The sequence below is a fragment of the Magallana gigas genome, chromosome 6 (assembly GCF_963853765.1).
Source record: "Magallana gigas chromosome 6, xbMagGiga1.1, whole genome shotgun sequence".
Lineage (NCBI taxonomy): Eukaryota > Metazoa > Mollusca > Bivalvia > Ostreida > Ostreidae > Magallana > Magallana gigas.
This window is the reverse complement of record NC_088858.1, coordinates 42,545,576-42,568,879: the sequence shown is the minus strand read 5'-3', so window position 1 is coordinate 42,568,879 and position 23,304 is coordinate 42,545,576. Positions and strand designations below refer to the sequence as shown.

The 23,304-nt window shown below is 33.2% G+C and overlaps 1 protein-coding gene and 1 long non-coding RNA gene across 2 annotated transcripts; both read left to right on the top strand.

The window, feature by feature from the left end:
- Positions 1 to 11,119: 11,119 nt before the first annotated feature.
- Positions 11,120 to 15,352, top strand: LOC105319479 (uncharacterized). The gene is made up of 3 exons (XM_011417028.4): positions 11,120 to 11,264; positions 11,544 to 13,531; positions 13,750 to 15,352. The coding sequence occupies exons 1-3, from the start codon at positions 11,257 to 11,259 to the stop codon at positions 13,836 to 13,838; spliced, it is 2,085 nt and encodes a 694-aa protein (XP_011415330.2). The 5' UTR covers positions 11,120 to 11,256; the 3' UTR covers positions 13,839 to 15,352.
- Positions 15,353 to 22,070: 6,718 nt separating this feature from the next.
- Positions 22,071 to 22,773, top strand: LOC136275997 (uncharacterized). Its single transcript, XR_010714487.1, has 3 exons — positions 22,071 to 22,178; positions 22,360 to 22,475; positions 22,678 to 22,773. It is a non-coding gene; the product is annotated as an uncharacterized lncRNA (long non-coding RNA).
- The last annotated feature ends 531 nt before the right edge of the window (positions 22,774 to 23,304 follow it).

Here is a 23,304-nt window from a genome sequence, read left to right as displayed (position 1 = left end):
AGATGGTGCTTTTTTATGTGATGGTGCTTTTTTATGTGAAGGTGCTTTTTTATGTGAAGATGGTGCTTTATTATATGATGGTGCTTTTTTATATGATGGTGCTTTTTAATGTGAAGGTGGTCACTCGGAACTCTTCTTATTTTTGAATACTGAGTTGTATGTATTATCTCGAAATATTGAAAGTAAAACAAAAAATTGATGCGATAAAAATCCATTTGATACACTATTGCTAGTTCCTCTTTTTTCTAGCACAATTAGTATATAAGCTATCGAGAAGATCTACCTGTGTACGAATTAACCCCAACCGAACTTACATCTATTAAGTGACATCTATATAATGACGGAATATTACAAGAATTAAACCCTAGTAACGTTATCCTCAAAAGCAGAAAAATGAATTTACTAATTATTTGTGTTTAAGTGAAGGTTATGCCCTAGCAATCTGATTAAAATAAGAACTTTGATCCGCTCTTAATTGGGAGTTGATTTTAATCAACTCTCCTATGCAGTTAATCAGACAAACCGAAAGTGAAACATTTTTTGGACCTCAGCACAAATCATCGCTGCTGACAAGACTTAGTTCTTGAACATGATTGATAAATTCGATGTAATGTATGCTACAGCATTGTTTTTCAAGGAAACTTATTAATAAATACCTTGAAAATAGTCAGATTTTAAATGGTACGAACAATTTAGATATTTTTTGTAGCCGTATGTATTCCTACGCCAGAGTTCGATATAGTATCGTTCAACTCGACGCTCGGCTGTCTCCGTAAATCTCCGACAAGCAGAGAGTCGCCCTTGCTTGTCGGAGATTTACGGTGTCAGCCGAGCGTTTGGTTGAACGAGACTATGGAGTTCAATATTGCTTGGATCCATACAATTTTCGAGAAATATTTCTATTACTGATACATAGTTTGATTGAATTTATTTTATCTTTAAATATTATTTAAGATGATTCATATGGGGGTTTCTCGACATTCTTGGCGAAAAATTCCAAAAATTCATATTATAAAAATGTGCGTAATTCAAATACAAATTAGAAACTACATGTACTTGTCATGCAAAATAACATATATCATTGATTTTAAAATAAATAAACATCGACAAAATCAACTCCCGTCAGTTCTTCAGTACTTTGATTTTGTTATTGTCATCGCCCAGTCGGTCTTCGTCATTGATGACCGTTCCTCTTTAACCTAAGTGGTGAGTTGGAGGAAGAGCTCACATTCTGAGTGTTTCAAAACAAAATATCATAAAAAAAACAAATAAAGGAACGGATTGAGGATCTGTTTTGAAACAGACTGATGCCCTAGCTATAGGTGATAGGATTTGACTTGAAGAGAAAGTAAGGTATTAAGTCACAGGGAAAGGTCTACTATACTATAATATAGCTCAAAGTAAGCCCTTTTATAAGTGGTAAAGGCAAAAGTAAAATGTCAAGAAATACTGACAAAATATTGTATTATTCAATTAATCATATTTGTCAATTCAGTTGAGATTAAGTCGTACAGTTCATCTCATAACATAAATACTTATTATGCTAAAAACTAGCAATTGTGTATTAAATGGATTTTAACTGTATCAATTTTGTTCTAGTGTTTCAAAATTTCGAGATAATAAATGTTTAACTCAGTCTTCAAAAATAAAGTTCCGAGTGACCATCTTCACATTAAAAAGCACCATCACATAAAAAAGCACCATCTTCTTATAATAAAGCACCATCTTCATATAACAAAGCACCATCATCACATAAAAAAGCACCATCTTCATATAATAAGGCACCACCTTCATATAATAAGGCACCACCTTCATATAATAAAGCACCATCTTCATATAATAAAGCACCATCTTCACATAAAAAAGCACCACCTTCATATAATAAGGCACCATCTTCATATAATAAAGCACCATCTTCATATAATAAAGCACCATCTTCATATGATAAAGCACCATCTTCACATGAAATAACCACAGCATAATATAATAAAGCACCATCTACATATTAAATAGCCACATAAGGCAGCTATGGCGTTCCATATTATACCCTTTACGCCAACATTCCCTCACTCGGTTCGTAGGTACTGCACACGACCGATGCAGATCCAGAAGAATACCCTAGCACCGTAAAATCTACGCGGTTACAACGTCATCTCCAACCAGGCCTCCCTAAACATCTCAATTGGGCACTGAGTATATCGGGAATTACCTTGGTCTGAGGACGAATACAGGACGAATACAGAAACCGGGACCAAGACAGCGTGAACTCTCCCTCTCTCATTTCAATTTATGTTGTATATATATGTACATATTTTGTTATATAAAATTGTAAAATTAAAAAAAATTGTGTTTTATTCATTAAGCCAAAGGGTGTCGTGACATTACAGTTATGCGTTTCTTACAATGTATGATTTGATTGTCAGCAAAGTATAACTTTCACATCATGAGCTAGCCATATTAAGGGTACACATCATAATAATAGGGCTGAAACAATCTCTAGGTTGCACGAGCGCTCATCATTCATAAAATTCTAAGGTAAATACCCCTACCCTATGCCAATATCCGAATTTTTACTACATATGTCACCAGCCTCACTGTCATTTCTTTAGTCTAGGCACCGCAACGGAATGTAACACCCATTTTCTGGATGCTGTGGTTGTGCGTCTGAGGACTAGTGCTTATACACTTCCACACGTTGTACTTACCTGTCTGACATATTTACACGCTTTCGTTAAGTTTTGCTCAGACAATATTATTGTACCTGTGCCAATTTCCTCTGTTAATCTTGGTAGATATATAGCTCATTTATCTTTAAAGTTATCCTTTAGTTCGTCAAGAAATTACCGGTAAGTTGTTAGAATTCTGCATTTAGAAGTAGGAAAACCCAACCCCCTTGATTCCTATTACATTTCAAGCACTTTAAAAGGGCCCGGCGTGTGTTAGGGGAAGTCTCCAAACCCAAGTTACCTTTTACAATTGACATACTTAAGTAAGTGTTCTCTTGTATTGACTTGTCTTTACCGAATAACATTTTTTTGGGGCACCTTGTCTAGTAACATTTTTATCATTTTTTAGAAAGTCAAATCTTTAAGCTCCATTATGGGGTCACTTTACCCCAAACAAACACCTGTACATGTGTCGCTCCAATATCACATTTGGTGCCGATGGGATTATTATTACAGTCAAAGATCCTTGGTAAAATCCCTACCCCTGATTCCCAATTCTCCTTTTTGCATTACGTTTGCACAAACTGGGTCACAACCCCGGTCATTTCTCTGCTCATAGCTTCAGGAGAGGTGGGGCATCCTTTGCTTTACAGTGTGAACTGCCTTCTGATTTAATGATTTAATTCAAGCTCAAGGGGGCTGGCGTAGTGAGGTTTATAAAACATACCTTGTACCTTCTCTTTCTTTCTGACAACAAGTAACAACCGCCTTATATTAGGACAAGCAGTAGGCAAAGTACTGGTACAGTAATTTTTTTTTACTGTGTAACTCCCATGTGTAGGTTATTACACAATTTTGCCGTTTAGCTGCTTTAAATGTACAAACATGTAGTTAATAACCTGAGATGTATATTAGAATGTCAATCAATATCCACGTGGTACAAATAAAAGATATAAGATAATTCCGGTTTGTACGACCCTAAAATTTCCGGATGCCAATAATTACATTTATTAGGTTTTTATTTACTTCAACTGTCACATTCAACGTTATTTCTTATTTCCTAACTATACAATGGGTAAATCTAAAGCTATTTACCCGTGTGTTTTCAGCTGTACTGTCTCTTTTAAACTGACTAAAATGATCGGGACCGCCCTTTTAAAAAGTCTAAACACATGGAAGTGACGTTTCACTTAATACTATAAATACTTCCACTTTATACAATATCGCTCATTAATTGAAAAAAAATTATTGTCAAAGATATCAATGAACTGGGTGGATAAATAATATGCAAGAAAAAGTTTTTAAGAGGAGGGAATCTTGACACTCTTTTAGCCTAAGGCTGTCTTCCAGAAATGCCTCTCATCCATCACATCCAAGGGTATGCTTCGATGAGGATGACATTCTTTTTGTCCAACCTTCGGAACAGAGTGTCAAAATCTTTTACAATAAATATCAAATCTAAAGGATAAAAACAAATAATCTATCAATAAGACATTAATTCATAAATCAACAAAATTGTTTTATTATTAGTTGTATTGCAAAGATTTATAAACTTCATAGATATTTCAAAAATTATAATAAAATTTAGTTTTAGATAAAAGTACACCATAATTTAGAATTTGCAAGAGAACACAGTCGTATCACATCAAACACAGTGACACATCAGGCCTCTCAGTAAACTTCAAAAATGTTTTTGCATCTTCTGTTTTTAAATCCAGGAGATAAAACTTACAACAATTACCTGAAGATGACCAATTACCAGTTTTAAGAATGCTTTAAAGAAATCCCATGTCTTACAGCTGATTATGTAGTTGCTCCTCTTACTGAATAGGTTTTCAATTTTTGTGTACCAGTACCTGCTGTATCTATTACTTGTTTTATGTATCTTGACAAAGTGGAAGTAGACACTGATTTATCGGTTGCAAATTATATAATCAATTGATCAAACTTACGGTAGTCTTCAGTCCTTTTTGCGGAAACAAAGTACACAAGTATTTCAAAACAACAGAAATATTCCAAATAAATTCATATCCTTGTGACGGAGGCTTTAGATTATATAGCCCCTTCATGAACTTTGAAACTAAATATCAGTGATTTCTTTAAAAATCCTTAAGTCTGTGTTATTTTCTCTTTGTGTGTATTAATAACAGAAGGTGATTTTCAAGCTTTAATTATGGCAAAACGTACGAAATTAATTTTTTTCGTTGAGGCTATCAAAATCTCTCTTCCATTTATTACACCAAGAATAAAACTGAAAGAAAAAACGAAATGTCATACTGTTTAGAAGTGGATTGTTTCCAGGCTGAAATAAGCACAAGTCTAAGCTCTTTTGGAAATCCAACACCCGTTTTTCGTCTCCAGATATAGCCGCGGCGACTAAAGTCATTTTCCTTTGAATAAGTCGTCGATTATCTACGTTGTTATTAGATCCTTGTGTTTGGAAATAATTCTTGATAACAAGAATGTTTCTTTTTCACAAAATATCATTGATTAATTCATAGTAATGGATTCATCTAAGTAGAAATAACTTCTAATTTCCAAGTTCTAATGAAATAAAAATACTGGTTTTTGTCCGTTTTGTAAAAATTCTGGGCGCTGAAAACAATCGTAATGGAACAACATTTTCTTTAGGTAGTGTACTAAAATAAACATCGTTTAATCAATGCTACAAGAAAACATTGAATTAAACGCAGAGTAGTTTGAAAACTGTCTTGTTTAAACATAATTCATTTCGCTATTTAAAACTATTAACAGGTCTCAATTTCTATATCTCGTCGGTACCTAAAAATATTAGATAAAAACGCTTTATTTAAATATCCTTTTTAATACTTCTTTTTTCTAATAATTTTACAATTTCGTCATAAATAGGATTAACTTCATCTACATCAAATTGAATTTGACGAGTTACAGTAACTTGTTCTGGCATTTCAACAAAATATATCTCACGATCTCGGATAGTCCTAAACAACCTCGATTTACTTTTAATATCTTTTCATTCAAGCCAAAAAGTCTTCCACTTACCATTTCTTATACCTGTACTGCCCATAGGCCTAAAAAAAGTCTTTTGCCATTTAGACCATAATTTCCGCTGTTTCTCAAATTTCCTCTAAAATTGGTAGTATATTAAGCACCTCTCAAAATGAATTGTATGGCTGTCAATGATAACCAGTCTTTCGCTTGCACTTGTCAAAATCTGCCAGATCTTTTTCTGAACATAATCAGCAAACAATTGATCAGTAGCACTCTGATGTACATTGCACACAATTGAAAATTTTGAAGATAATACCTTTCTTAACAAATATCTTCTCTGAAGCAAATATTGAACTACCCAATAATATAGTCGCATCTTTTATATAAGAACTCAATTCGGCATTGCTATCTTTTGGTTTTGATATCAGCAACTAAGCAGCCTTCATTAATGGCACAATACCACTGGCTGGATTTGGACGGCTTGAAAACCTGCATCTCTTTTTTGTATGTATTTCGGCAACATTTGCCAAATGCCATTATTGATTTTGGTGCTGTCAAATATTTACAATTTTTAGGTCTTCGATATTTTCAATTTCTCGCTAAGCAGGCACAAAGTAAATTTCTTTTAGAACCAAGCTATTTTACGGTTTTCAGTACTTTCAGTACTTTGATTGGATTTGGCCTTCAAGCGCTAGTTCGATCATTCCCTCCCTTCCCTAAATGAAACATTTATGCATCTATACTACTTTATTAAAATAATAGACTCAAATTTTGGGGCTTAAATCCCGAGAAATCGGAAGAAAAATGTCTTCTGTTTGATATATTTTAAACATCATTGGTACTTGACGATTGCCAATTTGTTTTAATTTTTTCTCAATCAAGCTTCGCCAATTAATAATCAACGAACATTCCTTTAAAATATCTGGAAATTATCTGGATTGTTTGGATTTTACAATCTTGCACATGCGCATTTAATTCACGCCAAATCACGAGAGGCTCTTTAGTTTATGTTTCCACAATATCGCATTTGCATGGATACTCTTGACACGATATTACAAGTACGTGTAAATTTTTATTAAAAATTTGTCTTATATTCTGTTCATCAAAGGAATGCGGGAGATAACTCTGACTCAGTGCATTTAATATAAAATATCCCGAGAGTTAAATGTCAGCATGGTGTGTAAATTCGAAGCAAGTAAAAAACGTTGGTGAAAAAGTGTTTAATTCTTCATTAAAATGAATAAATGTTTAGATGAAAATTTGACTGTTATTTTCAATGTAGCCTTATTGATTTTCACCAAAATTGTTGCGGAGCGATTCAGTATTTTTTGTTTGCTACATTACGGGTATATGGGAGGCATCTTAACTGTGGTGGAGACCTGTCCCGAGACACAGTTAGATTATTCTAACTAAGCAGAGTGAAGTGAAATTATTAGCATTATTGTAGTCTTGGTTATGTAAATGTCAACAATACGGTGTGTTGATGTATCTATTTCGTAAAGGTCTGATATCATAATTATGCAATGTCAACCAGTGCACGAAATCTAGTTGAATTTTTATAGTACTGTAATGTTGTTGTGTGCTGCTGTTTTTTCTAATATAATTTCGTGTTGTACTCTTTCTTGTCAAATCCAGACTGCGTCATTGCTTTACTGCACAAATCCCAGGGAGTCAGTGTTTTTCTGCATCCGCCATCATTTATAGACTCTGGGTCGCCAAGCATTTAGTGCTGATGCTTTAGGGCTTGCTTTGTGTAGCCGAATTTTGCACGAAGCCCCGTCGCAGATTCTGTTTATTTCCAGTGTCTCTGGCCAATAAAATGGGCTTCCGTCATTTTGTCATTGTCATTGTTTTTCTACGTCATATACTATTTTAAAAGTTCACGTAGACCATTGTGCATAATCCATTGATTGACATTAAATTTGTGTCATTTAACCATATTGAACATTTATCAAACTTCGTTGATCTTCTTTGTTGTGACCGTTGTTTAACCATTGATACCCCAATTCATTGTTTTATCGAAGTCTTGTTGTATCTTTTGTATTCTTTGCCATTCATTATACTCCTTAAGTAAAACCATGACAAATAACTGCCAACGAACTTGCTTGTTATTCTATTCTGTTTAAACAAAATTACTTATAATCAATTTGAACTTAAACGCGAAAGAAGTACAATGTATTTGCGCAAAGTAATACAAGATTTTTCTCTATTGAAACGTTTCTTAAGGAAACCCATTATGTTTGGAAATCCCTCTGTTATCACAATTATTCTGACCGGTTTCCGAATCACAACAGAATGCCTAAGAAATTACTGTATGCAGTATTATGCATTTCACGCTCTCAAACATAAAATTCTATAGCAGGCTTAAAAATAAGGTGGAAGAGAGCTGAAATCATTTTAAAGATTTGTAAGTAAAATATTATCAAATAGCAGAAATACCCTATGCATATACGTACGTCTCTTCATTTTGTACAAATGAAGTGATAACTTTGTTTTGGAGCAAAATATAAGATTAGTGTTTTCTGACTGTTTCTTTGCTGGGAAACACTAGCGAATGATTGCTCAAGTGCATGTACTATTTTAAATATGGTGTGTCTAATAATATGAACAAAAACATATGTAAACATTGAACTCAAACAGATTTGCATGTGTTATATACCTCCAAAGGCGAAATACACATGTATGAGGGGAAAATGACAATATTCTAATTTGTTTTTAAAATTGCTGTAATTACATGTAGTTCATTTTAGTGCCGTCATAGATGAACAGTCTTTGGGCAGAAATGATTTATACCAATATAAATGAGGTAGACATTTGCTCTATAATGTTGTAGGAAGATTTTATTTTATTTTACATGTCTTTACAAATTGGTTAAGGAGGGGGGAATATTTGATTTATCAAATGTAGCCAATTCCTTTCACTGGTTTGATCGATAATATCTAGGGTGAAGGTGAAATAGGCTCTTTGTGTGCTCCTTTCTAATACTGCATTTATTTGACGACACCTTTTGTTTTAAAAACACTGAGTTTAAATTAAAGATTTTTCGATATTAATAAAATATTTGTCTATTGTGTACTTGTACAAGTTTTAATCTTTTTTTTACATGAAAACTTCTAGTTCAGACAATAGCACAGTTTTCCTGTGGTATCGTTACTTCTCGAGTAAAGAATGTTATTATGAAAAAAGATTGATTTGCTATTTAAAGAATTCAGAGTTACTGTAATTCGATGATACCAGCATGAATGCACATGTTTGAAGTCTGTTGTCGGTTGTTTAAAATTCTAAAATTGTTAGGCGTTGTTAAGTTGATAAAAATGCAGCGAAGGTATTCCATTTAACCATGATTGTTCTCTGATGAAAAAGCATGCATAATACGATAGTCTTCAGGACAATACCGGTAATACGACTCAACTATGGGTGACTTTACAGGTCTGAATCATAATGCAATAATCATACATACCGAATAATTTGATAATGTGAATGTGGATAATATTATAATTAAGCATATCATAAATTACTCATAAATTAATTTTTTGGTCAAGTCTCCTGTCATACTTTAAACAGTTCACAAACGGCATCTTAAACAAAACTTTGTTTTTAAAAGGCAATTACGTACATCTTACCATCAACCAAAAGTTCAAAAGAAAGGGATTCATTATATATATCGCTATTTATACAAGTAATGTCACATGCATGCATACGCTATGCCTCGTATAAAGTCGTATACATTGCATAAAGTGATGTTATTCTAGTAGTATGTATCATTAGAACACTCTAATAGCCCCATTTTAAATAACAGCTTTCCTTTTCTGTACCAGATATGCGTGATTTTGTTCCAACAAGTTTACAAATACATACATGTTAGAAAAGAAATGGTTTTGAAATACTTTTTACAACTATAAACTAAATGGAGTATATTGATATCTAATAAACCACCATTTATTTGAAAAATTCATTGTTCTAGTAACAATACAGATTGCCCTCAATTACGCTAGACGGTATTCAGCCATCATCAGACTACCTTGTCGCAATAAGAAACACTCCTGTCCTGTACTTTTACTGTGTGGCCACATACTAGTATATTATCTATAGTTCGTAAGAGGCAGCTCTTCTCAACCTCTCTTGGCGTGGGATAAATAACACTTTTGCAACATGCCATTTAAAACATACCATAAAAGCCTCCATCAAATACTAATATATTTAAATATATTCACAAGAATCAATAGAATAGAGGATGTACACTTATTAGATCAGGGAAACAGTATGTTACATCAATTCTCTAAAAAAAAAAAACCCGCAGTTGGTTATGGCATTTATCACTCAAACTTAACAAACAATTTAAATATTTGATAACACGATCATGACAAATACGTTAAAAAAGTAATCCAGTAGCTTTTCTGTAAAAGCAAATATCTGTGTCATGAATGTTTGTTATAGCCAGTAAGATAAAAAAAATGTTCCTGCTATGCTGAGGTCATGAAATATGAGACCGCATAAGTGTCATAAAGTAGGATTTTCAACTTCTATTTTTTAGAATTTTGGAATTTCGAACTTACACGTTAAAATCTCTCACTTTAAACTTTGATTTTCACATTTTAATCTTTGAATTACAAATTTTGAGGGTGGGATTTCAAACTTTCAACTTACTCAGAAAATTCAAAATTTAAAATCAGATTTTGTAATTTTAGTCTTGCAGTTTCAAACTTTAAAATTTTCAATTGTAATCCTTGTATTTCCATTTTGGAGTTTTCTTAAACTTGATCTTGGAATTTCCAACGTTAATATTAGCTAAAGCTATTTTTAACTTAAAATAAAATGTCCATTTACATGTAAATGTTGGACTTTCCAACGTTGTTTTAAGCTGATATCTTGTTAATATTTCACTATAAAGTACATGTATATCACAGAAAAAAACTATGCACTAAATTTGTGTTTGTATTTGTCCAAACTAGACGTTTTCAGTAAAGTAAAACATATATATTTACACAACATGAGATATGAAATATAAAAAAAATTCAATTAAATCAACATTTTTGCAATATGTAAAGTATCAAACACACAAAGAGACAATCAAACACAAAGCCTTCCAACGTACATACTTTAATCTTGCCTTTATCATCATGGTGTTGATAAAAATCATTATATAAAGACCTACGTCTGAAATCTGAAATTATTAAAATTATCGGAATATCAAAAGAAAAATAAAGGTGAAAAGTGCAAGACGAAAGTTGAAAATTCCAACGTTCTAACTTTAGAGTTGGAAATTCCAACATTAAAGTTAAAAAAATCCAACTTGATTTGAAGCTTTTATTTTCTTTTGATATAAAAACAAGTTTATTAACGAAAAAAGTAAAAAGTTCTTAATGTGGCACTAAAACGCCTCCGTATGAAATAGTGTCATATTACTAGTTGATTTATTGTCTGTCATCTGGCACCAATCTCTATTTACTTTTCGTTGATATGCCGATATTCTTAAAATACTCATGCCTAAACCTGTTTTCATTTAAATGCATTATGTCATAGCTACAAAACAGTTGAATTTCCAAAAGTCTTTTCAAACATTTCATATCTGCACAAAACGCGACAACGAAAAAACATTGAATGTTGCACAATCTTTAAAATGGCATGGTGAGTAGACTTATATTGTTACTGTAAAATTGTAGTTATGGATTTGTAATATAACATTTTTCAATGCATACACTATCGATAACTTTTATATGGCGGTATAACTTAATGCCTAATGCACGAAAGACTTAAAACAAGTGCAAACCAAATTAAAATGCGTTTACAAGTGGTTTTGCAACTCTATAACCAACTATTTTTGTATTTTCCTTTCAGAAGCACATTTTATATTTTCCTTTCAGAAGCAAGGGTGTAAATGATAAATCTTGGGGATTTCTTTTTCAGGATAAAGTTTCTACTTTCTCTTCTCCTTGTGAAAAACTGCACACCTCAAGTATGGTGGCAAAGTCCAGAAGACGGGCCTACCTGCAAAACTGGGTCATGTGGAGAAACTGATACAACGTGTGAGTGCTCACTCACAATTGAGCACAGACTTACCATGATGACAACAAACCCTCCCTCGCTAGTTCGACCTAAAAATGGTCGTCTATATCTGTACAATGATACAGGTTTCAGTTTTCCACTTTCTGATGAGAGGATGTCGGAAGTGCTCACTGCTGATGGGTATGGATCACGTCTTGTTATAGCCTTAAATGGGAAGTTTCCTGGTCCTACAATTGAAGCATACGAAGATCAGACAATGATCATCCATGTTCGTAATTTAATGCACACAGATTCCACTACAATACATTGGCATGGCATGCATCAAAAAGGAACTCCAGGATCTGATGGAGTGGCTTTTATTAGTCAAACTCCAATTCTACCTGGACAGACATTTACATACAGATTTAGCGCTCAACCTCACGGAAGCAGTTTCTATCATGCACATATTGGCGATCAGCGAAGCATGGGACTATACGGGGGACTTATAATATATCCGAGGTATAAGTTCTTTTCTCAGCCACAGGTCGGATTCACAGTTCTTCTACAGGACTGGAATCATGACGATGAGCCGGAGACTTTGTATCAGCGCATGATTAATGGTGTGTATGACCTTAGTAAATTCACCCTAATTGAACCAACGCAGTCGATTGATGGTGCCAACTTTAGCAGATTTCATATTCATTCCGCCTTGATCAATGGCAAAGGGCGGTTTTACACGGGACAGTTAAATAACATATTTGCACACAATGAAGCTCCATTAGAAACATTTGAAGTAGAGTACGGGAAGTCATATAGATTTCGTGTTATAAGCGCCTCAACTTTGTATCCTTTTCGGGTATACGTTCAAAGTCATCGTGATTTAAATATTCGGGCATCAGATGGCTTTGAAATTGCTCGTGGTACAGGAATCAATATCAGTGATTTAATTGTGGAATCCTTTATCATCCATCCTGGCGAAAGGTATGACTTTACTTTAAATGCTAATCAAAACGGAGGAACGTACTTACTGGTAGCCGAAAGCATTGAAGACCTTTCTAAGAAAAGCCCACCCGAATATCACGCAGCAGAGGCAATAATTCGATATAAAGGAACATCTTCTTCAACCTATCCGAATAAGGACAGTAGCGTACAAAGTCACTGCACATCCTCAACACCCTGTGTAACATTTAATTGCCCCTATCTCTATTATCCAACAAATAATTACCGACCATGTTTAACGTTTGACAAAGCAAATAGCAATGAAAGTCTGTCGAAATTCAAGGAAATTCAAAATGCCGATGAAACTCTCTTTTTTAATTTTGCATTTCCCGGAGAACCAAGGTATACACCAGGCTCGGTCAATGGACATCAGTTTATTTCTCCAACTTCTCCGATATTAACAAATGAAAAAGATCTTACTACAAATTGTAGAAATAGCGATTGTGGTGAAGACAAAATATGTAATTGCACCTACAGTGTTGAGCTCTCATCTAATAGGGTTTACCAGTTTGTCTTGACTAATTTGGGAAACGGAAGAGGCTGGTCCCATCCTATTCATTTACATGGTCATTATTTTTATGTCATGAAAATGGGATTTGGAAGCTACAATAAGGCTTCAGGCAAATTTTTGACTTCAACTACCGACATTGAATGTATTGGCTCCAGAAATTACTGTAATTCCGCTCGATGGGCCAACATCACTTGGACAAATGCAGGTAATTCTATTCCAGGTCTCAGGTTGGATTATCCCCCCGAAAAAGACACGATTATTATTCCGACAGGTGGATACGTCATTATTCGATTTAAAGCTAACAATCCCGGTGCCTGGTTTTTCCATTGCCATATCGACCTTCACAACACAAATGGCATGGGAATGGTACTTTTAGAATCCAAAGACAAATGGCCTGATTGTAAGTCTTGTTTTATATACATTATGTATTTTTCATTGAATTAATGTTAATATCTTTACATTTAATTTTTCCTCCTTTGCATAATGAAAACAATTATCCAAATAAAGGTACATGATTTACTGAAAATGACTAACACAAAAATTGATACGAGTATGATGTACTGTACATGGATATAAATTAGTTTATGTACCACCATTTATTTTTTATCGCCTAAACAGATATCAGCAGCAAAGGGGATTCCACTAGAAATGGAACCTTCCACATCATTGTGTTGTTTTCAATCCTTGGACTGGTTTTCTCAATGTAGTAAAAGAATGTTCCAATTAAAAAGGAAACAAGATGGACATTTATTAAGTACTTTAATTATAAATATTTTACTTTATTGAATTTCATTTTATGCATAAAATTAATGCGTATTATAAAATCTAATAACAAGTTAATGACTTTAAATGAATATATATTGTATTGTTAGATTTTGTAGTACATGTGTATATTCTCACTTTATAGCTATTTATGGCAAATCGTAAGTGAGTTATTCGCTTTAACGAAAAATATCGACTGGTCAATATGTTCGTTTATATTGACGGACTAAGAATCAATCCAAAGGAACATTCTCGCTTTTAAAAAACCGAATTAGGCTATCAGTCATGACAAATGAACAACGGATGCACGAATCGGCGGTTTGCTAGCATTGAAGCAACCACTATTAAAATAAAACTTATTAATATTAAAAGTTTTTACAAAAATATATTGTTATAAACGTATACTGTGGAATTATAGACTCCGCAGTGGCTCAATTTTCGTGTAATTTGTGGATACCTCTCATCCATGAATCAACATCCTTCGTGAAATAATAAATTATGGGTTTTAAAAAATCTGTCATTTGTAGGCATAAGAGAAAACACGAAATAACCTCCCAACGAACCTGTAAGTTTTAAGCAATCCACGAAAATTGGCCCCCATGAGCTTTAATGATTCCACAGTACTTGTTTACGCTTTGAATAGAAATAGAATATTTAGTTTACTCTGATGGGTCTTGAATTTGTTGTGTGATGAATAGATGCTAGTATCAATAATAACCTCATATATTATTGCTGGTTTAGGTGTAATAATATTGCTTTTCTTTATTCATTTAATCAGTAAAAGCTTAAAAATTAGTTTAATCAATGTCGTTAAAACTGTGTCATATATGTACATAAAAATAGTTATATTATTTTCTACTAACATATTTCTTCCTTGTGAAATATTTTTACATAAAACACTCTGTGTAGTATTGACAAATTTGAAGATGTGATTTATATTTTTAAGAAAATTTGTCTTTTAAGTTAGCTTGTAATAAAAAAAAATACAACACTCGTCGTAACAATTTTCAAATTAGTAATGATCAGGGGACTGGCTTGATTGGGACCAGATTTTGGATCTCAAACTATAAGTTTTGGGGTTTTAGAGTTATTTATTATTCATTAAAATACAAAGAATGGAATAATTAAAAGATGTTTCATTATTAAATATTGATTTAAATATAATGTATTTTTCCTGAAGAGAAGTATTTTTCTAGATTGTAATTTATAAGAAATTACAACTGTCTTTACAATATTAATTGTTTCAAAGAAATATTTAATGTTAGAAATTAAAAAAAAAATTGTACTTGTTCAACGTTTGATTAGATTAAGAAATTAACTTTAAATCTGGCGGGTCGTAAAGTTTGTAACTGTGTAATGCAAAATATAAAAAAAACCATTCATATTTTTGTTGATTAAGCTGTCCAAATGTTGCTTTTTCATTAACGCAGTCAATAAAATTAGAACTTGGTATAATCAACGTTGTTTGAGTTGTGCTATCTCTTTCTACATGTAAAAATACTAAATTGTAAAATTCAACATTACATTTCAAAAACATACACTTTATTCTGCACAAAGTTAACATTTAACGAAATAAAATGTATTTTTACAGATTAATACAAACGTACGTCAATTAAAGCAAATTATCAGATTTCAAAGTCTTAATTAACAGTTATAAAATATTAATGTGTTTTAAGAGAATTAAGGTTGCATAAAACAATGAAATGATTTATACGTCAGTCAAATTACATTGCAGAAATAAATTATTTTATTGTTTAAATATAAACAGAATAAAATGAATCAAAACATTTACTGCTGTGGCTAAAGTTGAGTTTAGTCAAACAATATATTGTGTACAGAAATCACAAAAGAAGGTAGCTACTTTTGTTTGTAAAATACTTACAAAATATCAGTTTTTGTAAATATACGTACTTTATTTCTTTAGTTTATTTATTTAACTTATCTTATCAAAAGACAGACTTTTAGGAAACATGCCTTAAGTTGAAATAAGATTTAAACTTTGGTTTACGCTGTGAACTTGAAATATAAAATAAATACATAATTGTGTAACATCAAATAACAAGCATTCTGAGAGTATTGTATAAGCAACACACGTCCCCTAACGGTTTGTGGAAATTTCGAAAACAATGCACTCTAATGCAGAGTATCGAACCCGAACATTAAAAAATTGAAATTCAAAAAATTAAGTCTCTCGAAAATATGTCAACCAGACGCTACAAAAGTGTAAACTTGATCTGTAGTTTGACATTTTGAAGCTGTTCGGCAAATTTCATATTATTCCTCAAACGCATAAAGAAAATAAGTGTGGAAAACTGAAGTGGGATAGACAGACAGACGGACTGACGGACGCAGAGGAAAGCTATAGTCCCCTTCGGTGAAAACCGGTAGGGGACTTATGAAGATCGATAGAAGAAACAAGTCAGATTGCATATATCTGTTTCCTTGTATTTTTGTTAACCTTGATAAACAATATCCAAGTCTGATAATGTATCCAAAAAATACCAAACAAAATACATGTACATTAAGTAGGTCACCGATCGATTAATGCCATCGCTTTGTTGAAACACTTCAGCATATCTGATTTATATACCTTAAAATCAGGCCGATTTCTTTTCTTTATTATTAAATTAATTGCTACATTTCTTATTTATTCCGTCATTATTATGGTAATAAGTAGAATGTAGAAAAGAGTTTCATAATCTCTTCTAAATGACGGTAGAAATAGAGGGTAAAGTTGGCGTATGTTTCAATTCCGGATGTAGATTTTTGTAATTAGTCCCCTACCGGTTTTCACCATAGCTTTCCTCTGCGTCCGTCAGTCCGTCTGTTCGTCCGTCCGTCCGTCTGTCTGTCCCACTTCAGTTTTCCACACTTTTTTTCTTAATGCGTTTGAGGAGTATTATGAAATTTGCTGAACAGCTTCAAAATGTCAAACTACAGATCAAGTTTACACTTTTGTAGCGTCTGGTTGACATATTTTCGAGAAATTAATTTTTTATACTCCAATTTTTTTGTGGTCGGGTTCGTTATCGCGTTCGGTGTGTATCAAATAAACAAGGATAGTATGTTGTCAGTAATAATATCGTGCATTTCTTGGACCATTCCTTTTATTGTTTTTAACTAACAAATAAGTTCTGTAAAATATTGTCAAGCCTTGTGTTGTAAATTTAATCGACAGGGTTTTATGTATTATTACAATCGGGTTCGTTATCGGGTTGGTCTGTTGAGACGGTAAGAAATGATATTCTGCATAACAGTGCATTGTTTTCACAAATTTCTACAAACCGGTAGGGGACGTGTATTGCGTATGCAATACTCTCATAATGCTTGTTTTAACTTAAGACTTTACAGATCTATAAACGACACTATTCTTTACTACTTTTATTTCCAGTGTCTTTGTTTGTAATAACACTACGGGTCAATTTTATAATAATTGTTGGGGCGGAGGTGGGGTTTGCAAACTTATTATTCTAATGTTAATCGTTCAACTGCTCTAAATTATATAAATATAAGTAATAAGGAATCATTCTTTGAATATAATGAGGTCATGATTTCGGTCGGGGCGTGATCAAATCTATCACAAAGCTCTTTGGGCTTTATTGGACTTGATCACGACACTCAGGTGACCTTTTGCAGTTTGTCTTCGTCCGCCGCCGTGTGTTGTGCGGCGTCCGTTAACAATTTATCTATGAAAAAATAAAACCTATCTTGAAAATTAACTAAGTATGAAATAATTACTTTCTATCAACCTGCACCGTTTAATATCAGGTCATGCACTCTATTATGATTTTTTAGTTTTTTCGCTAAAATTATTGGTTTCATAGTCCTTTTTGTAAGATTTCAGACAGGGAGGTGGTCATTATTACAATCAAGTAATTAAAGTACAACCACCCCAACCCTACCCCACGGGATCATTATTTCAATAAACGTAAATCCACAGTACTCTTTACGAGTTATATCTTTCTCGGCAAATAGTGTTTGAGAACAAGATTTTTAAAGACTTTCCCATGTATTCCTATGAGCAACGAGATATCTGTTACATGTAGCCATTGCTCACTAGCAATACGCCAAACCTAATGTGAAAATATATAATACGCAACGTCGTCATTTAAAAGGAATTCGACATCTGATCGATTAATAAATGGATCATATTAAAAAATACATGTAGCATGCCGAAACAGAGAGTTTGTTTTCAATCATCTGCAATTAATAGTTGCTGAGAAATTTGTTAGAAAAGAACCATATATGATATGAGTTAAATTTGGCCCCCATAATTCGTCATTTTTTTAGTGTGTCTGATACAATAAAATGTTATGTTATATTTTAGAAGAGTTGATGTAAAATATATTTTTCACATATTAATTTGATTTATTTGCACTCACTGGCAGTGCATTTCTAGAATTCAATCAAAATCAGTCAAAAATTGACATTTTTCTTATCTTTTTATGAATGGGAAATAGTGAGCGAATGCTTGAACAAGGAAAAATTTGTTGTCACTTATTAGCCTTGGCTAGATACATCTCTGTTTAAAATATTGCGTTTGTTCAAGCTTGCGCCCTATGTTTTCTGAAAGAAAAACTGCTTGATAACAAGCTGTTTTATGCTAAAAATGCAAAAATGGCGGGAAAAGGTTGTCTTTACGATGTCATATTTCTAAATTGTGGGTAGTTGAATCAAAATGGACATTATGTAAAAACATCACATATATATCTGTACAAGGAAAACAAAGAAGAATAGTAAAATGATGGTGTTTATTAAAGGGGGCCATTTTAGGCCCATATCATGTATAGTCCTTTTAGACTCAAAATAAAGAAAGTCGTAATTTTATCATTGGGAGCAGGAGTATAAATATGACTTTTTATAGCGTTGCCACCTTTCCCCGGCAATCATGAATAAATCAAACTTGATCATGAATTTACACTACCTGAGGATGCTTCCACACAAGCTACAGCTGTTCTGGTCAAGTTTGCTTTTTGACCAAAAAAATGTTAGACTATTTTCTCTATATTTTCCTAAATAAAAATGACTCACCCTTTGTGGCCATATTGTACATGTTCCCCGGTGATCGTGATTTGTACAAACTTGCATGTTTTTGTTTTAGATTTTTGTCTCTATATTTCTACGTAAACAATCGAAATCTCCTTCCATCGAGGCCCAAACTAACCCCCGTTTTTATGATTTAAACAAACACAATATTAATTAATCTGAGAATGCTTTCACACAAGTTTTAGCTTTTCCGTTAAAATGGTTTTTCAGAAGATGACATCAACAATTTTTCATATTTTAAAATTGTGTCCCCTTTAAAAAGAACTTAATCCTTCATTTGATAAACTTAAATCTACTTTATATAGTTATACTTTGTTTAAAAATTGGCCCAATGTTTTTGGGGAATAAGATGAAAATATGAAAAGTTAATGACGACGACAACAGAAAAAGAATTGTAAACTCTACCACCCGTTTCCCGCCTACATTTTACATCCAAATATTTCGCAGAATGAACCCCCTTCATATTTTTCAAGATTTCTAATCTTCAAAATGAGTCTGTAGCTGCTCATTTCGACAGCTGTTCTAAGAGATTAAGAAGGCATTGTCATGTCCTTGTATACATACTTTTCAAACAAAATGACGTGAAGGACTTCATATGTATTACTTTTGTATATTTTGGCAACAGTTTTGGCCAGTTTCGGGCGAAGCAAACCAGTTCAAGAAATACATTTTTATTCTCAAATGTACAAAATGGCCGCACACCCCCTAAAGTTGCGGGAAAATGTAGTGACCTTGACCTGACCTTGATTTGAAAACAAGATGATCAGGTTTGATTAAACTGATAGAATCACTTGGTTATAGGGCTAACACTTCATGAATTTCTTAAAATAAGAAGTGTGTCTGATAACGTAAAAGACTTCTTCCTTAATATAAAGTTGTGTACTCTACCGTAGTAATGGAAAACCAGGATGATTTCCTGTCGTTAGTAGGATGCGATCATGAAAATTATATAGATATACTCGAATTGTTTGGCAATCAACCAAGAATACGAAGTGTTACGGGGGATTCAAGTACAGTTGTAACAAATAAAAGACCTGGAGGGGTGAAACGCGCAGACCTCATGTTCAGCAAGTGTACCGCCACCTAGGGCGAAAAGACTGTTTTAAAAGTCCTAAACTTAGTCTGAATATATTAAAGAGTTTAATGTTGACAAACTAATAATCTAGGGATAGATAACATCTTACAATCCATTTCCTCTCTGACAGACACTGTTAAACAGTACTATTTCTAGTATTATGGCACGTTCTACGTGCAATGAAAATGGCATGCAGTCCACCAATTTTCGATGGGCTCTTCGAGTGATAATTATCCCGGTAATTTTACACAAACTCTACCTTTTAGACCGCTGAGAAATTTAGCAAACATACCTGATTGTGACTCAAGACAAAACCTTGCTTCGTAACAAGATAAGTTAATATTCATAAACAGAGGCAATGAATCTTAATTCCTTAATAATACCTTAATAATCTCCAATTTAAATAAACTAACAAAATTACAATAACAATGTTAAAGATTCGTCCCTTAGTACTAAAAAGACTTGTACGTATACATTTTTATACAATCATTTAAGGTCAAGATCTAGTAAATGAAAGGTGCCTACAAGTTTATGAAATTCAGGATATATGTTAGGTTTGTCCAGTTTTGAATAATGAAATATAGAATGCATGCCTACAGTCTCTCCAAAAATGGCATTAAAGAAGATATTGGCCTCCTCTTTAAAATGATGCTTAATTGAATATATGTATCATGATTACTTTTCTATGATTTAATATCGAATGTTAAGAAATTGTTTCATTTCTACATAATTCCTTTTTAGCCCTTAAGTACTGGAAGAAAGATTCACCAAATTAATTATGACGTGATAATGGTTCAAGCACCAAATAGACACTCTGGCATAATTTACCTGATCTTGACCTTAAATTTATCATATAACCTGCTGAAATACTGCCTTCGTCTTAGTCTTCTATGTTTCCTTCTTCTTACTCCATCTTCATCCAAAATTTTCACTATTTCTCTTGAAATGGATCTATTTTATAAAATCAATATTTTTAAAGAGCAGTTTTACAAATTTGAAATAAAATCACCATTATGCATAGAATTAAAGATTTTTAAAAATGAAAATGGACTTTATTGTTCATCATGTTCATATATGAACCATTACCTGGTTACATTAAAATGGTATTTCATTTTCAGAGTTCTTCTTAGGTTCTCTGAACTTGCACAACCATTTTGTATCTCTATCTGGAAGAGTTCATATCATTCCTTGTCAGAAATCTGTCATTTCATATGGCTTAATAGTTGTGGCCATATCTAAACTACATGTATTTAAACCTCTTCGAAAAGAAGAGTTCAATATATACAAAGACTTGAAATTAGACTAAATATCGTAGCTGGAACATGTCAGCATTTATTTTTACCTTAAAGGGGCATGGTCACGATTTTTGTGAAATTCTATTTTTATGTTTTGATTATAATTTACAATGCTTAAGAACTGCATTTCTAATGATTAAATAAAATTTGAGAGTCATTCGTAGAGTTATAAGCAAGATACAAGGCTCACAATTCTTTGTCATGTAAACAGGCTTGTGCCCTGTTTTTGTTAACATAGGTTAAATATACCAGTAAAAAAAATTTTCCAGCTTATTTGTCTATCTTTTTTTTTTTGAAGCATAGATAAACATTTCCTATGTTTAACCGATTCGTTTTAGGTTTAAAACTGACATTTTTACTTCAACGTTCAAAATGTAAACAAACGCTTTGTTTACATAGCGAAGAATTTCAAGCTTTGTAACTCGCTCATAACTTAACAAATGACACTCAAGTTTCGGTTGCCTATTAAAAATTCCTTTCTGAAGCATTGTAAATATTAAAATCGGAAAAATAATTCTTGACCAAAATCGTTACTCTGCCCCTTTAAGTAGAGAACTCAATACATATCATATTTCTAGGTGCATCTAATTGCTAATTTGTTGACCATTCAGCCTCCTTAATAGCCGCGTTTCGAGTTCATCCGGAACAACGTTTTTATTCGTTGTTTAATCACGCCAGGTCAAAAATGTTCAGCAAGTAAACTTCCGGTTTTACGGCGTCTCATAACTATGACAGAACGAATTCATTTTAACGGGTTTCAGGTACCAGATCTAAAGAAGTATCTGCAAGACAGGGGTATAAGTTGCAGTATAGGCAAGAAAATAGACCCTGTGCGCTTGTTTCAGCTTGCAGAGGAACTTCGTCTTGAGGTAATCATTCGTTCACTGAAGCCTGATTAAAAGCTAATTTTGACATCCGTAGTCAGAGCGACGAAAATAATAGTACCTATCATACATTTTATAAGTTTCAAATTCATATTTTTTATGGATGTTTTGTGGTGTAGTATAACCGGGTTAAACACATAATCATTCTATGCAATGATGGCTTTAGGTTTTGACATCTGCAAATGACGAAGAAGAGTACTCTGTGTTTGATGCAAGGCGCAGGACGGTGGCAGTGGGGAACAACAAAATTATTTTAGACCCTGTAAATGCCGTGACCGAGTGGTAAGACTTTCACTTCACACTTTTTATAAAATTGTTTCTATTGACCATGTTGACAAAGCTTTTTAGTATTTATACATCAAACTATAAACAATATGGGGTGAACACACACTTAAACCCACTTTAGTTTTCACAAAGTGAACTGAGCATTTTCATAGCATTGGAAATTTAAATAATATCTCTATAGTGTAAACTACTTTTGCAGGAGTAAGGATTTGGCCAGTGTACCAGACTTTGAATCGTGTGATGTGCTGGTATACTTAATGAGATGGTGTGTGTGTGCTCACGAACGACTAAGACTAAGCAGGATAATGGGTATCGCTTACACATGGCTTGCCATATTGATGATGTCAAGGCTGCCTATCATCTCCATCAGGAATATATATACTTGAGGGCAACCTGCATGCCTGAGACTAGACAAAATGCCCAGCCTTATGATGTCTGGATCTTGGCAAACAAGACAACTGGGGAAATTTTGTCAGGCGGATGCACTTGTGTGGCGTAAGTATATTCCAGATTGATTGAGGTAACCTTATGTTACAGGGTTGTCTCTAAGACCCATGAAAGTTCCTTCCCTATACTGACATAATACCCCTATTATTCTGGTATTCCCAATCACCCTCCTGTTAGGTGAGGAGCCCCAGACACCCTTCTACTTTTTTAAATGTTCCCTGCCATTTCAATTGTTAAGGGACAACCCTGCATTTCATTCATGGTATTCTCTGTTTACATGAAAGCATAACCTCACAAAACTGATACAGTATAGAGAGGAATTTGTAGTCACATTCTTATTATTTAATAATTCGGTTTCATATTGTAGTGCGCCGCGTGA

Bases quoted from the DNA above. Each gene is read 5' to 3' on its own strand.
- LOC105319479 (XM_011417028.4), top strand. The intron at 13,532-13,749 runs GTAAGTCTTGTT...TCGCCTAAACAG, and splicing joins CAAAGACAAATGGCCTGATT to ATATCAGCAGCAAAGGGGAT.